The sequence below is a fragment of the Halichoeres trimaculatus genome, unplaced genomic scaffold (genome assembly GCF_033239565.1).
Source record: "Halichoeres trimaculatus isolate MK-OKI-2021-1 unplaced genomic scaffold, fHalTri1.1 fHalTri1_scaffold_19, whole genome shotgun sequence".
Classification (NCBI taxonomy): domain Eukaryota; kingdom Metazoa; phylum Chordata; class Actinopteri; order Labriformes; family Labridae; genus Halichoeres; species Halichoeres trimaculatus.
The window spans coordinates 26200603-26215093 of NW_027437197.1; the positions used below are offsets into that span (position 1 = coordinate 26200603).

The 14491-nt window shown below is 37.8% G+C and overlaps 1 protein-coding gene across 2 annotated transcripts; it reads right to left on the reverse strand.

Annotated features, from left to right (window-relative positions):
• Nucleotides 1-3364: 3364 nt before the first annotated feature.
• On the reverse strand, nt 3365-14207 carry LOC141808858 (pyridoxal kinase-like). Of its 2 annotated transcripts, none has more exons than XM_074695606.1 (12): nt 14163-14207; nt 13506-13610; nt 12906-12960; nt 10713-10817; nt 9941-10024; nt 8400-8434; nt 8185-8270; nt 7923-7968; nt 7716-7827; nt 7469-7605; nt 7318-7384; nt 3365-4624 (listed from the first exon to the last, which is right to left on the reverse strand). In XM_074695606.1, the coding sequence occupies exons 1-12, from the start codon at nt 14190-14192 to the stop codon at nt 4503-4505; spliced, it is 984 nt and encodes a 327-aa protein (XP_074551707.1). In that variant the 5' UTR covers nt 14193-14207; the 3' UTR covers nt 3365-4502. The 2 variants fall into 2 exon arrangements, with proteins under 2 accessions (XP_074551707.1, XP_074551708.1); XM_074695607.1 differs by lacking the exon at nt 14163-14207 and adding an exon at nt 13708-13768.
• Nucleotides 14208-14491: the final 284 nt, after the last annotated feature.

The following is a 14491-nucleotide window of genomic DNA, read 5'->3' on the forward strand; positions in this document are numbered from 1 at the left end:
ACATGTAATTTAATTCCATGGATGAATGTGCATGTTTGAACTAACTTTAAGCCCCTTGAGCCCTCTGCTGGGGTTGCAAAGTCGTTACATACCAGGTCACGCATGAGGAGATGCGGCTGGAAATCATGTGGTTGGCCTCCATGCAACGTTGGCTCTTTGTTTTGCAACCTGTATGACTGATGAATAACATTACTCTTAATCAAAGCTGAAATTAATCCATCGCTTCATATTATCAAGTGCTGAACTCCAACAAGTAAGACCCAATTGTTTCAACAAATGAGAAGTCCTCCCACTCCAGTTCACTGATCTCAGGTTGCAGTTGGGCTGACATATTGGTCAGTTTGGTTATTTGGGTTAATGCTGGCTATTCATGCTGTGGCTTAGCGTTGAGCTGGTTGCAGACTTGTCACCTGGCACTTAAGACACAATAGAATATGGCAACTGTCTGGTCTGCAGGATTTTTAAATCATTCTTTTAGTTTAAAGAATAAAAATAAGATAAATAAAAGAAAATCATTCCTTCTGAGTAGTTTGATCTCTGCTCAAAATGCAAACATGTGCCTTTTAAGTATTTGGATTATGTTTTTTACTGAGACAAATTTTTGCTCCATAGGCACAGTCGGAGTTCAACCCTTACAAATTGTAAAGTCTGGAAACAAACTGTACGTCTGAAAGTACTTGTTGTAATAATCTTTAACTTATTTTCTGTTACAGCAGGCCCATTTTCAAAACCAATACATTTAAGTTTAGTTATGTAAACTTTTACATTTCTGTTCACAAGATGTAAAGTAAAGTAATTATTATTTCTTGTCCTACTTTATGGATCTAGACTTTATTTTAAAAAGCCATTCAAGATTTTAAAAATAGTGATTTGGCATTAGGCTATATAAGTAAAGGTTGATTGATCAGTTGATCAATTGATTGATTGATCATAAAAACAGAAATCCAGTATCTCAGATTTTTAGAAAGAATATATTAAGACCATAAAAAATTAATTGTACAGAAATGTTAAACTTATAAAAGTATGTGAATTTTAACAACTAATACTTGTTTGAGGCTGCCTTAAAATGAAGTAATGCATTAATTGAGTGTGACTGGGAGCAAGCCAGCTTGCAGAGTTTGCCAGAAGCCTTGGCTGAAGTCTGACTGAATCTGAATTTCAGGGTGTAATAGTGACCACCCTGAATCCTAAATTATGATCAGCTTTTTTGTTTGCCAGAGGTTGCACTTCTACTGAAAGCAATTATTTGGGTTGTGATTGAACTGGCAGCTAACTTCTCAGCATTTAAACGTCCAATAGTTTTTCTCTATTTTAGAGATTCAAATGGTGACTCCAGACAAACATCTTATTTCTGAGTCTTTTAAGCCAGTGGGTTTTTTCCTTTTTTTTCAACAAGAAGAAAAAATGCAAAGCTGTTTTGTAGAACCCAGTATCTGATTTGAAAGTCAAGACCAGATGGGTACAAAACAGTACATAATCAATCATAATCATAATTAAAACAAAAATAACTTAAGAAGGAAAGATTTGGGAACACGGAAATAACTGTGAACTCAAATTTACCTCTTAATATCAACAAATAGAGCTGCTCTCAAACCAGAATTGTTTACTTAACAATAGTGAAACTTTTCCTCAAAAAAGACAAAAACTAAATTTTGGATAAAGAATTTGCTATGAAAATAGATTTAAAAAAATTCAAAAAGAAATCAAATAACATACTGGATATTATAAATATCCAGTATGCCCAGTAAATATCCAGTAAAACTAGAAATTTTATTTTATCAGTGATATTTTTACTACTTTTCTCCTGTGTTTGTCTGGAGATCCTACATGCAACCATGGCTGCATTGTTTACATGTGAACTCAGCTGTTAGCAGCCTGTAGCATGTCAATGCCAACTGGTGAAAGGCCTGATGTCTTCCCACAAGGTGAGGAGAAGGAGGTGAGGACAACGTGCTGGTTCTCAGGTGTGAGCTAAGAAGTGACGACATGGACCTGTCCTTCCATCCATCGTTATTGGGAACGTAAGATCTATCTCCAATAAGATGGATGAGCTAGCTGTGCTAACCCAGCGACAGAGGGAATACCAGAGGGCAGAGTAGCATCATGCTATTCACAGACATGACTAACAGAGCTAACACCAGACACCAACGCCACGTGAGCAGACAGGATCCAGGAGACAGAGACTGAACAGACTGCTGAAGAAGCTCAGTCCTGGACCCTGTGGAGGTGGAGGCTGGCTGAACTGGACAATGATGGACAAGCTGTCATCATCTGTTTTCTTATTTAATTTCGTTGTGCTTGTTACAACGACAATAAAGCTCTATTGTATTCTCTTATTGCTGATCTCTTAAAGTTGGAAATCTGTCCAAGACTTTCAGAAGAGTGTAGAATGATATGAGGTACTGTAGATGTAATTGGTGGACACAACCTTTCGAGATTTGGGGAAAACCAGCTGGGAAAAAATGTCTGGCATTGCCATTGGCCACACTTTTTCATCAAGTCAACCTCCAATGCTTTGATTCAGCTCTCCACTGACAGCCAGCCTTTCCTGCAAAGACCTCTGTGACTTACTCTTCTTGTTGAAGGTACCAATGACCATCCTCTGGACAAATATCAAATCAGCAGTCCGCCACATGGTTCTGAAGTTGACTTATAAAGCAAGGTGTTCATTAGGTTTTGATAGTGATTGGCTAAAATAAAATTAAACCCCATCCCATCCCTTTTTTTCCCCAAATATTCTACATTTATGAGCTGTACCTGTAAGTTTGACAGGCGGCTGTCCAATCTTTGAGACGGTTTTCATTTGCTTCAGTACTTCGGACTTTGAAGGAGTGGACAGATGCATTCCATGTTGTATTATAGTCCCATGGTATACTCAGAATCACTTGTCACATTTTATCTTTATGGAAATAAACTCAGTGGTCTCTCAAAAACGGATAATAGAAAAAAAATATCCTTGTTTTTTAAAACAACATTATTGATAACAGGGGCTTACTGAGACTCCTAACCAAATAAAATTCCTGTTTCCCCTTGTATTTATCAAAAGAGCACAGTCACTTTTTTCCCTTTGCTGTGTTTTATTTTTATTTTCAAATTATCAAATGGAAAAATCTGGGCCCAGGCAAAGGATGGCAAGTCTTTCTTAAAAATAGGGGGAATGACTCCAAAATTGTAAATGACCTCAGGAGTCCTGAGTCAGGACACTTGGTTCCACCAAAGAAACCCTGAAGTCTGTAAGGTGAAGTGGCTGTAGAATGCTTACTAATGTGGAATGCTAACTTACTTAAAATAGCTCTGTGAAATCAGAAAGTTCCATATAGAAATGTGATGGACAAATAAAAACTGAATACATGAACTTTCTTAGTAAAAGATAACTTGTTTATTATTTCTGTTTCCACATTGCCTCATACCAGTGCAGTAGCAGGAGGTTTGGCACTTGTCTTTTTTTTTTTTTTTACATCATGTGTGAAGACAAAGTATGACATTGGTTCACATCAACACTTGAAACCAACGGTTTTCCTTACTACCCTGTTAAGGCTATGCTATAGTGGGGTTTCCAAGTTAAAATCTTTTTATGAGATGTGACAACAATCAACAATTAAGACAATAATCATTAGTTAATATAATAATGATTATCTGTGCAAATATCCCTATTTGAGATGTTTAAGACATAACCTTCCATGTTACACGCCTTCAAGAGAAAATCATGTCATAAAAATGAATAATAAAAAAATCACTGTAGACAGATGCTGCTAACATGATTAATGTGAAAAGCTAAAATTAGTTCGAAGCAATACAAAGTGAAAAAATCTGGTAATGAAACTAAAAGGACCACATATAAATTGCATACTCAGTTTGTTACTTTGTCAAAGATACAAAGCACATTCAGGTATTTAAAATACACATTCTTCATATTAACAAGTGATGACAATCAACTTAAAGTACATGGAGACAAGAGTGCGTGATGGAATTTATTTGAATATATTAGAAGACTAAGCTACAACTTGTGTGACTTTAATATCTTTCTTTTGAAAATAAAATAATTACAGCCTTTGCTGTAAAATGTGTTTTTATTTCATATTGTTTGGTTCAGGCCTAATGCATTATGCTTTATTAAATCAGAAAATCGATGCTACCACTAGACCTGCTGAGTTTGTGAATACATTCATACATACAGACAGGATATAGGTATGTATGCTTAGGATCCTTTTACAGTATGTTTTATAATCGCGTGTATCCTTTTTTAATTGGACAATGTCTACACAGACCACTGAGCAAACACACATGGCAGTGATTCTGGTGTATTTGTAGGAAAAATTAAAAAATACATTCTTGGTGACCTTCTTGGTGAAATAATGGTCAGATTCCTTTCAAGATTCATAGAAGCAAGTACACGTGAAAGACTAAAAAAATCCCATGGGTAAGTGTATAACTACCTATATCTGAAGCTAATTAATCCCAAGACAATGTGAATCCCTACAGAACGGTTTGTTTATTCAGTGCTAAGACCTCTGTAAAACCTTAGCTTCCACTACGATGGCAGGATTCTCAATGTCAGCTTTGCTCTGAATCATCCTCAACTCAAGCTGTGCAGGGCTGGGTCGGTTTCCTGGACCAGCAGCCTCTGAAACCGAGAAGTGAAGAGAAGAAGAGAAAAAGAAAAGAAAAGATGAAATTTTCACTGTTCAAAGTGACAAGTCTTTGGTGTTATTTCTCTCGTTTCTTGAGAAAGTCTTTTGCTCTCACATGTCATTCCAGCATGTGGAGTTAACAAGCAATTAAACAAACACAAGGTGTGCACAGAAACACAAGTTGTACAGTGTTTATACTTGCGCAGTGAGGATGGCTGTTTTTGTTTGTGAAAACACAGACTTGTGGAGATACAGATTGTTTCCAGGGAATAAATAACACACATGTCTATCATGCTTTTTCTCTGACTCCATAAAGGAAACAACCTGCACAACAATTCTACAGACAGCCTTGTTAGAGCCAAAAATGTAATAAAAAAAGCAATAAAGCCAAAAATGTACTAACTGTTCGATAGTGTAACAACAGTGCCAAGCCTGAAATCTAGTAAAAGAAAATTTGTTACACAAGTTGTTACATTTTGGGTAAAAAGTTATTACGTTTTGGGTTTTAATACATTTTTTTAAATTACATTTCCGGCTCTAACAAGCCCACTTTGGCTTGGCCCTAGAATTTGTCCCTCCTCTGTACATGACTGATTTCACACTTGTTCTCTGAAAAACATATTTCTATCCATTCATCATGTCATTCTGAGATGGTAGTTCATGCGTTATGGCTGCACAAAAAGTAAGGATCTACACTGCCTGGCCAAAAAAAGTCACCACCAAAGGAAAAGGTCACACAATCATATTTTGTTGGACCACCTTTAGCTTTGATTACAGCACTCATTTGCTGTGGCATTGTTTTGATATGCTTCTGCAATGTCACAAGATTTATTTCCATCCAGTGTTGCATTAATTTTTCACCAAGATCTTCATTGATGATGGTAGAGTCTGACCACTGCACAAAGCCTCCTCCAGCACATCCCAAAGATCCTCAATGGGGTTAAGGTCTGGACTCAGCAGGAGGGCCAATCTATGTGTGAAAATGATGTTTCATGCTCCCTGAACAACTCTTTCACAGTTTGAGCCGATGAATCCTGACATTGTCATCTTGGAATATGGCCGCGCCATCAGGGAAGAAAAAATCCATTGATGGAATAACCTGGTCTTTCAGTATATTCAGGTGGTCAGCTGACCTCATTCTTTGAGCACAGACTGTTGCTGAACCTAGACCTGACCAACTGCAGCAACCCCAGATCACAGCACTGCCCCCACAGGCTTGGACGGTAGGCACTAGGCATGATGGGTGATCACTTCATCTGCCTCTCTTCTTACCCTGATGGCCCATCACTCTGGCACTAGGAAATTTACGCCTTCTTTTCTGGTTAGCCTCACTGATAAGTGGTTTTCTTTAGGCTACAGAGCTGTTCAGTCCCAATCCCTTGAGTTCCCTTCACATTGTGCATGTAGAAATTCTCTTACTTTCACTACTTAACATAGCCCTGAGTTCTGCTGTTGTTTTTCTTCCATTTGATTTCACCTAGCATTTAAGTGATCCCCGATCACAATCATTCATTACATGAATTTCCCATCAGGGATAAATAAAGTGTTTTATCTATCTATTTTTGATCTATTCAGGATTTTTTTCCCAGCCACATTTCTTACCCGAAGACAATAGGTCCCCACTCTCGTTCCAGTTTTTAAATTATGCTTTGGACAGTTATTAACCCAGTTTTAGTTATAGACTGTAAAAAAAATTGACGTCCACTTGCTCTCCACAAAAGTCTCCACAAAAACTGCTCCCCCTGGTGACTGGCTGCAGTATAGGTTTAAAAATACGGCTTTCCAGCTATTCCAGATGGGCTGTGGTCAAACTTTAAAAAATTATTTCATCTTGTAGAAATGTTCCTCACGTCCTATTGTTGTGGTGATTTGAAAATATTATTTGGCTGTCTTGTATCCAAGTCCTCTTTTTTTTCTGAAAAGTTTCTTTTTCATTAGTTATACAAGGTTAAAAACAAGGCTTTACGTAACATTTAACGATGATTGACAGCTGCCGTTCTCATGTATTTTTTTCAGGGATCGTAAAATATGTCGGGAGGTAGAGTTAAGAAGTGATTAGACTCTCAAAAGAAAAAAAAATATATTATTTTTGTCACCCAGTTCCACTCAGATTCTTCCAGAATGCCTCATTGTCTCTACTGCGCAGAATCTGGCTCCAAACTGCTACAATGGTGGCGCCTGAGCGACGGTATTTTGGCTTCAAAACCGTAGAATGATAAATGGCGGAGCCACGCTGTCCACTCTATATACAGTCTATGGTTTTAGCAGTTTTTTGCTAGCTCCTTCGATGTTTTCTCTGCTTGATGCATGCCCATGATTAGACCCTTCTCTAACAGACAAACATCTTTCCCACGACCATGGGGTGTGTCTTTCAACATGGTTGTTCAAGAAATGAGAAGCAACTTATTGCACCAGTTGGGATTAAATAACTTGTTGCCAGCTGAAAGATAATCGCCCATGCAGTACTTATCCAATGAGAGGCTCGTACCTATTTGCTTAGTTAAATCCAGGTGGCAATTTTTTTTTGGCCAGGCAGTGTATATTGATCATGATTATTCAACATAGGCGTCTGTTTCATTTTTTAATACCGGATGATCCTAAGTGGAGAGGACGGCAAATAACAGGTAAAAAATGCAAACAAGAGAAACACTGAGATATGAGTTCAATAAACACACACAAACCCTACCATTAGCATAAGTAATGGTCCTTTTGATGACATGGTGCATGACTGAAACCGTTTTTTCACAGGCAGCCTGTGGAAAAACAGAGAAGTGATGGCATTATTTCTGTATTAATTAACACAGAACAATCATTTGAAAGTTTTTCGTGTTACTGACCTTGAGGTCTTTAGGGTGATGATGAGTCCAGGCTAGCAACAGGGCAGCAAACAGGTCTCCTGTCCCCACAAATACGGCATCGACTTTGGGAATGTTCATGCAGATTTTCTGAATGGTGGTGGTCCCGTCTGTTTTCACTAAAATCAACATGACCGGAGATGACTGTGAGAAATGCATTTAGAGAAGATAAAATCTAAAACAGGAACAGTCATGAAGTAGATTTGCCTCACGACATTTCAAGCTTTACCTGTTTTTTGACTCCCAAGGGCAACCAAAAATGAGTCCCCGTGTTTTGAGGGCAGGTCTGTACTAGTTAAGACCACAGTCTCTGGTCCCATGTTGTGCAGCAAGTCCATCACCTAGAGCGCAGGAGTGTTACCATTTCCTCATGCTTTACCTGCTGGTGTCATAGAAAAACTGGGTGGAGCTCAGAGAGATACTGATGGATACTCACCTCAACAGCATCTTCCTCTGTGTGGATTTTCCTTCCAGTCAATAACCTGTGTAACAAAATAAATAGATTACACAATACCTCTACTGTATCCTTATAAAGTACAGATTTTTTTCCAACAAGGTATTTATATGCACTATCGAGAAAATATGTGTGACCCATGACTTCATAAATATCTTACAAACTATGGTGTGTCGTGATAACTATATTTAGGTTACGGTCATTTAATGTAGAAGACATTAAATGAGTAAGACAATGTACTTACTCTGCTTCAAACTGGTTGGGGGTGAGGGTGTCTGCTAAAGGCACTACTTTATCTCTATATACTGGCAGCAGATTTTCTGGAACATACTGAAACAGAGAATACAAAACAAAAGCAAATATTGGGAACGTGGTTTGTCTCTTACAAAATGGTACTGAGGTCTAAAGAACGATGATGATTCAGTAAATATCCACGCACTGTTGCTGTAAAATGCTTACCATGGCTCCCTGGTCTCCCATTACAGGATCACAAACTGCAGGAGATGAATTACAAAAATTAGATTGACTCTTAGGAAACTAGTTGACATGAGTATGTCTTTTTCTTATCACCTCTTCTGCTGATATATTACTTTGTATGTTTTCTGCATGTTTCAAATGAGTTCTCATCACGATCATGTCTACTTAATGTGATTTTGTGAGTTTAATATTTGTGGTCATTAGGGATGGAACGGTTTGTGAAAAAAATCTGACCAGTTTGGTTTTCCTCACTCAGTTCAGGGCGCGTGTGCTTCGTTCAGTTTGTGTTTTGCCTTTTTTCTTCGTTTTACTACTCAGTATGTGGCTCCAATCATAGGCATGCGCAACTCAAGGTGAAGGAGTACGGCAGGACACTATGTAAGGAGGTGCGTGTGTTGTGTACATGATGATCAGAGAAGACAGAGTTAGAGGGTGTACCTGTGGCATTGTGTTGTTCTACTGCCTGGGAGCTCTTTAGATTGAGTGTGAGCTCTAATGATGGCACTAAGAAAGTGGAGGGTAAAACCGTGACTGAGTGTTGCCAACTTAGAGACTTTGTGGCTACATTTAATGACTTTTAAGAGGTGATAATTCTTTCGACTGTTCTGGAGTTTGGAGAATCTGAGGCTAAAGCTTGTTTTGATCTCCTCAATGAGTAGCGTGTGCGAGTCCCTCCCCTATCCAAATCACAGAGACAGTCCTCCTCACTCACAGCAGTCTCCTGCTGCTCCAGAGCAGACAACTACATTCAAATCAATCACACAAGAGCGTGTCTCATTATGGTCACTTCTGCCGGTCCCCAGCCCAGATGAAAGAGGGGGGTTGATATTTAGATATAAAAAAAAAACAAAAAACAAGAATCGACCAAAGTTAATTTGTAATTCTGAAATTATTTATGATGTTGTGTTTTACCTGCTTTATGTCTCTATTATTTCTCTCTCCTACAGAGTCCATGACAATTACATGCTAATGGGCCATTATGCAAATTAAACAGCAGCCTCATTTAGTGGCTTTTAGTGACTTCTGGGACAGACAATAGTCACTTTCTTTACTGAGGAGTGGGCATGTTGAAGCTAGCAATGTTCGACTCAGCTTTAACGATGTTTGAAATGGGAAACAGTCTCAGTCTTTCAGGTTTTCATGACTATACGTAACAGAATTGATCAAAAATAATCTGTTAATAGTGGATTATTTGGGTATTTGGTAATCTGGGGTGTTAAAAACAACAATGTACACCGAACTGAACCAAAAACCGTGACCACAAAACCAGGATAAGAACCAAACTGAGGATTTTGTGAACTGTTCCACCCCTAGTGGTCATTAAACCTAATGAAAACCTAAAGATAAAACATTCACCCGCAAGTTAAAAGAAAAAAAAATGTCTTTAACCGACTATCCCTCTTCTGCAATTTCTTAGAAGATTAATTCAGTATTTTAATAGCTTCATTTTCCCTCCTGAAACTAAACAATGCTTCCCCTTATCAATGTTAATCTGCTTTAGAGTGTGGAAAATGTACACTGACCATAAACCAGACTGGGGTTGGCCTTCTTCAGCTCCTGAATAATGTCAACTACCATCTCCAAGAAGGATATGTCCCTGCTGTAACCTAGGGAATGAAAGCAACAAGGACAAACACTGTTTCAGAGCTCAAATGAATAAAAGTTAATCAAACCAGTACTGCAACCCATAGAACTAAATGGTCAAAGCTCTGACATGCAGTCTTTTATTTTGTCAACAGATCATGGCTATACCTTGCTCAAAGCGTAGCACTAAATTCAGGATCCTTCAAGAATTTGACAGCTTTCTACATAAACATACATATCACACCACCCAGTATCAAGGAGGTCGTCACCGCTGCTCTAAATAAACAGCATATAGCAGATAACCAAATTGATAATAAATGAATTTCCAAACGTACTGATCCAAAAATAACAGAAAAGATGTACATCATCATTATCTGATTGCCAAATTACAGTAATTTACTTGCATTCCCAGAAAAGGGTTTTATTTGTTGTTATGTCACTCATGATGAATTTCTGACTCTTCAGAGAATTCTAATGTACTGGCTCAAATTTGGGCACATAAATAAATTCAGTTTTTAAATTCCTCACTTCTGCTGCAAAAGGTGAAGCTTCGAAACGCACAGAGAAGAAAGTCTGAATTAAAGCACTTCATGAAGCCTGATGGTCTGATGAATTTGTTAAGCACAGTTTAAGATGCTTGAAACACTGTTTGGGCTTTTTTTTCTTCTTAACACATGTTTTACTCCACAGGGATCCAGTGCTCAGACTCACCCGTGAGGATGTAATCATAGTGGTTCACCTTATTAAGCTTTATTCCCTCATACAGCACATTCAGCTCATCTGCTGTCAAAACCTGCCCTTTCCAGTGGGCATAGCCTACAAATAAAGAGGGAGAACAAAGATTAAAAATGACAAAATGCTTTTTTTTAAAAAACAATCAACTATTTGAAGAGCAGAGAACCAGACAGTGTTTTTGTTCTTCTAAAAAAAAACAATGTCTTCTATAAATCATGCTGGTTATAACACATAACAGAAGACAGAGAAGAGTTCCCTTTGAGCTGATCGTATTGGCTAAACTGTGGATGATCACACACCCTTGGTTGCCTGACTGGGCACAACTTATAACCATCTGTATACCTTTATAAATACATTCATTATACCAAGTCTTGTGCCTGACATCTTGAGAACCAGTCTACTTATTTGGGCGAATTAAAACAAGTAGCAGAGCAGGATCACTGCAGAGCTGAAAAAAACTTTTTGAGTTGAATGGCTAGAAGCTATTGGTTCATGTCCTAGCTGTAGTACTTTATCTATCTCCTTCAATGGAAAAGAATGATCATATCTTGTTTTCCTCAGTTTTTATTCACCCAAACCAACAGCTTCCTTTACTGCCGTTCTTCTTCTTTGTGTTGTGCTGAGGACCAAACAGGGTCTAATCTGAGTCTGAATGGGATGCCTGTATCCTGGCTGCCAGTTTCTCCTTTCCTTTGTCCCTATTTTACCACTGACCCAGAACAGTCTTCTCAAACTGCTCAGAATGCAAATGGTAACACAGGCACTTCAAAACACTTTTTAATATTCTTTACATCAAGGCACAGTGTTGAAACAGAACCAAACCCTGACACGAAGCTAGAGAAAGAACTTTTCTGAAAGAAAAGGAGAGATATTTGAAACAAAAAAAAAAGTATCAGAAGTTTTTTCAAGTTGTGTACATAGAGTTCCAATCAGACAGTTGAATTGTAAAGTTGGTCCATTAGATTTCTCTACACACTATCCACTGTCTTCTGGAGTTAGAGCACACATTTCTGACTGGACCAATTTCTGTCTCCTGCCCCTGTGGTGAAAGCAAATTCTTTGCATGCTTTGGCACAAGAACTCTCACAGTATAATCCTACCCTCTCTGCGGGTTCTCAGCCAACAAGCCGCACGTTGAGAAATGGAGTTGGTTTTTCAAGTAAAGAAATGTCTTTCACTTCATTTAACAACGTGACTGTACCAGAGCTGATTTGGGTTGTTGATCAAACAGAATGGAAAGACAATCAGCAGGCCTGAGTGAGGAAAAGTTGTCTGACGTTTATCAGCTGTGCATGCGAAATTAATGCCAAATGACAAATTTAAAATAGAAACTGATTTTGAAACTGAAATTTAATAAAAAATACTGACATTTATTTAAGATCTTATAAATGATTTTATCTTTAAACACTGCCATAAAATGCCAGACCAATCTGAAATGAGAAATGACTGATTTGTGCATTTATTAATAAAGTCCTCATTAGATCAAGACTCAGTGCCAACTTGTTTCTAAACAGCTGAGTAAAAAAAGGACAGTGTAAAGTTGGCTAATGGTTGGACAACCTCAAGCTAACTACACATTATTTCTTACATATACTCTTAAACAAAACAGTCTCCATAGTAAGCTACAAAAATCACAGATGCACCCAAACTAGTTTTGGGGGAACTTGGAAAGCTGGGAAGCTGTTACAACAGAAATGTTTCATTTTGAAACCCGTATGAATCACTTCCTCCTTCAAACTACAGATCAAGATTCTGTTTTAGTATCAAGCATTCACCAAAATCACAGCCATTCTTAAGCAACATAAACATGTGCAATATTCTGACTTATACACATATTTCATAAATTATTAAAAAGTACAAAATGCATACAGTATATATTATTTAATAAAGGTCCTAAGGTTATTTTGTCATATGTTGAAACCTGTTCTGTATTGACCGGGTGAACAGTTTCTTTGTGTGTACTACATTCTTCTGAACAAAAGAAGTAAACAAATTGACTTCTAATGGTCAAAGTCTGCATAACTGAGAACTGTTACTTATTGACTAATGGTGTGACTCACACACCTACAACTTAAAATGTTAAGGTTTTAAAAAAGGGAAATATGACTTGGTCTACTTAAAAAAAAATAAAAAAGATTCAGTGGCAGTCACAGTGTTTTCTTAGCTCACCTGTGTGATTGGAGAACTGCACAGAGTTGATTGAATCAACTTCAAAACCCAGTACCTAAAGAAAAGAGTGGTTGTTAAACAAGAGAGCAATGACATATGTGCAAGTCAGCCAGTTTAGTCAGTTATTGCTGATCAAAGTTATAAAAAAAATGCTGCACTGTGTGAGAAATAAATTTAAAAAATATTGACAGCAACAATGTGACTTTTTACAAATGACACTACACTCTTTAGATCCAACACAATATATCATCAACCAGCTGTTTGATACCTAAGGTTTGTACTGTGGTCCACCTGTGGCTTTTATTTTTTACACAGAGGAACTCAAGCACATCCCTGTTAAATACCGCACCGAAAAGCAAGTTTATCCCTTGACCGTCTTGAACTCTGTAACTACTTACGGTGGGTAAATTCAAGGAAATTATGAGCAACCTTAAGACTTCTAGTAGGATGTTCCAATTAATATGTCAGGAAATATAGCGCAATAGCAAACACATTTGTGTAACCATCTTCTTCTCTTTATGCACGCCACCTTCGTTCAACTTTCTGCCAACTATGAGACATTTAGAGAACTATACTGAAGGTTTTCACGACAGTTCTTACCTGTAGTGGGAATGTCGCTGACTTGTTCCCAACATATCCTCTGACAACATGACTCTGAATAGACAGCACACGACTCTCCATTACTGTTGTTACACTTGGCTCCGTCTGGAAACAACGAAGAGACGTTATAATTCTTTATGCTGCATGCGATAATGTAGTGAGTAAAACTTAGCATGCAACTCCAGCATTAAATAGCACAAACCACGCTGCTGTCGCTGCTGCTTGTACCATTTACACATTTCCTACAGGCGCACAGATGGACAGCTAAACTGGTGTGTTCATGGTCTTACGATGAACATGGTAAACACCAGTTTCCCCCAACAAAAACGTTAACTTTCATTCATATATTCCATTATCGGTCAGGGCCAGGGCTATTTTCTTGAACCAAAAATATTGTATAAAAGAAACATGTTTTTGTGTGTTTATGAAGTTAGTGCAAAATTGGAAGTTTTAAGCGTTTTTATTGTTGTGAATTTTTTTAATGAGATAAAGCCCTACATTTGGCTGACTATATGTCCAGTTTCCCTCGATATGGCCACCTTTTTGGTCTTACAGTTATGCCAACATGTTCGGGTTTAAATAAGCTCGTTCAAAAGACAAATAATATTTATAATGAAACGCTGCACCGAGCCATTGACACTATTCTGCTGTACCTACCTGAAAGGATGTTGAGCATGAACGCCGCATGCGTCATGACGCGACGACCCAGGCCACGCCTTCTCTCAGATCAAAACAGGAAAAGTTATGCTCAGACTGCCAGTTCTCACATTCTTTTCTTTAATTTTAGGGCATGATTTTTATTTTTCGAGTGGCCCAAAGAAAACAAAAATGGACGATCTCTCTTTTTCTTTTCTTTACAAAAGAAAAAAAAGGGGAAAAGAAAAGGCAAGAAACTAAAGAATATATATATATTTTTCTTTTTCCTTAACTAAAATTTTGAGGCGTTATTTACATCTTTCTGAAAGAAAAATAAATTTCAAGCTACC